An 877-nucleotide genomic window follows, 5' to 3' on the forward strand; every position below is an offset into this window, starting at 1 on the left:
ATGCTGATGCTGATGCCAAGGCTTATTCCACTACGGATACAAAAAGACAGAAAAGGGATTATTCCTCCTTTTCGGGATTTCGAAATTCATTTTCTTCCTTCCCCGAGCCCACCTTTAGCCCTTTCTTCAACTACTATTGTGGTAGGAACACATTCTTCGAGCAGGAGAACATTCTGATTTGAAAGAAAGTAAAAGCTAGGCTAGTTGCGGTGCCATCTTAATCTTCTAGTTTGCCGCGTCCTCTTGCTGCTTCCTGAGGAGATACTGAAGAAGCACGCAATGGAGACGGCGAGAACTTACGACAAGGTGCAACCTTGAAAGGAATAAGGTGGAAGCAGAGTATGAAGAGTTGTACACAAAAGAGAAGGAATGGGTGAGGAATTGACACATGTAAATCCTTTAGCAAGTAGGAGAGCCATCAAATTTCAGAAGCAGTGATAGCTAACGCTTTGTATTCAGCTTCTGCACTAGCGCGGGCAACTGTTGGTTTCTTTTTAGAGCCCCAAGAAATTAGATTGTCACCAAAGTAAATGCAGAATCCAGTGGTTGAGCGACGAATTGTTGGACAACCAGCCCCGCATAAGAGTAACAAAAAAAAGTGTTGAGATAGGGCGATGAGGAAATCTAAGACCATAATATAATGGAGAGTGCCTTTCAAATACCTTAAAATGCGTTTAAGACACTGATCATGAACAGTGATGGGATTGGCCATAAACTGGCAGGCATGATTAACAGCATAGCGGAGGTCCGGTCGAGTGAGAGTGATATATTGGAGAGCACCAACAGTACTCCGATAGGCCTGAGGATCAGAGGGAGGTGTACCATCCAAAGCTGAAAGTTTAGAACCGGAAGCAATTTGTGTAGCACAAGGTTTGCA

General features: G+C 43.9%; 1 protein-coding gene across 1 annotated transcript; it reads right to left on the reverse strand.

Moving 5' to 3' along the window:
* Positions 1-418: 418 nt before the first annotated feature.
* Positions 419-831, reverse strand: LOC109222815 (uncharacterized mitochondrial protein AtMg00810-like; the record flags this gene model as incomplete). The annotated part of the gene is made up of 1 exon (XM_019387127.1): positions 419-831. A coding segment is annotated over one exon (413 nt), but the record flags the coding sequence as incomplete, so codon positions are not given.
* Positions 832-877: the final 46 nt, after the last annotated feature.

Source organism: Nicotiana attenuata, unplaced genomic scaffold, assembly GCF_001879085.1.
Source record: "Nicotiana attenuata strain UT unplaced genomic scaffold, NIATTr2, whole genome shotgun sequence".
NCBI classification, from domain to species: Eukaryota; Viridiplantae; Streptophyta; class Magnoliopsida; order Solanales; family Solanaceae; genus Nicotiana; species Nicotiana attenuata.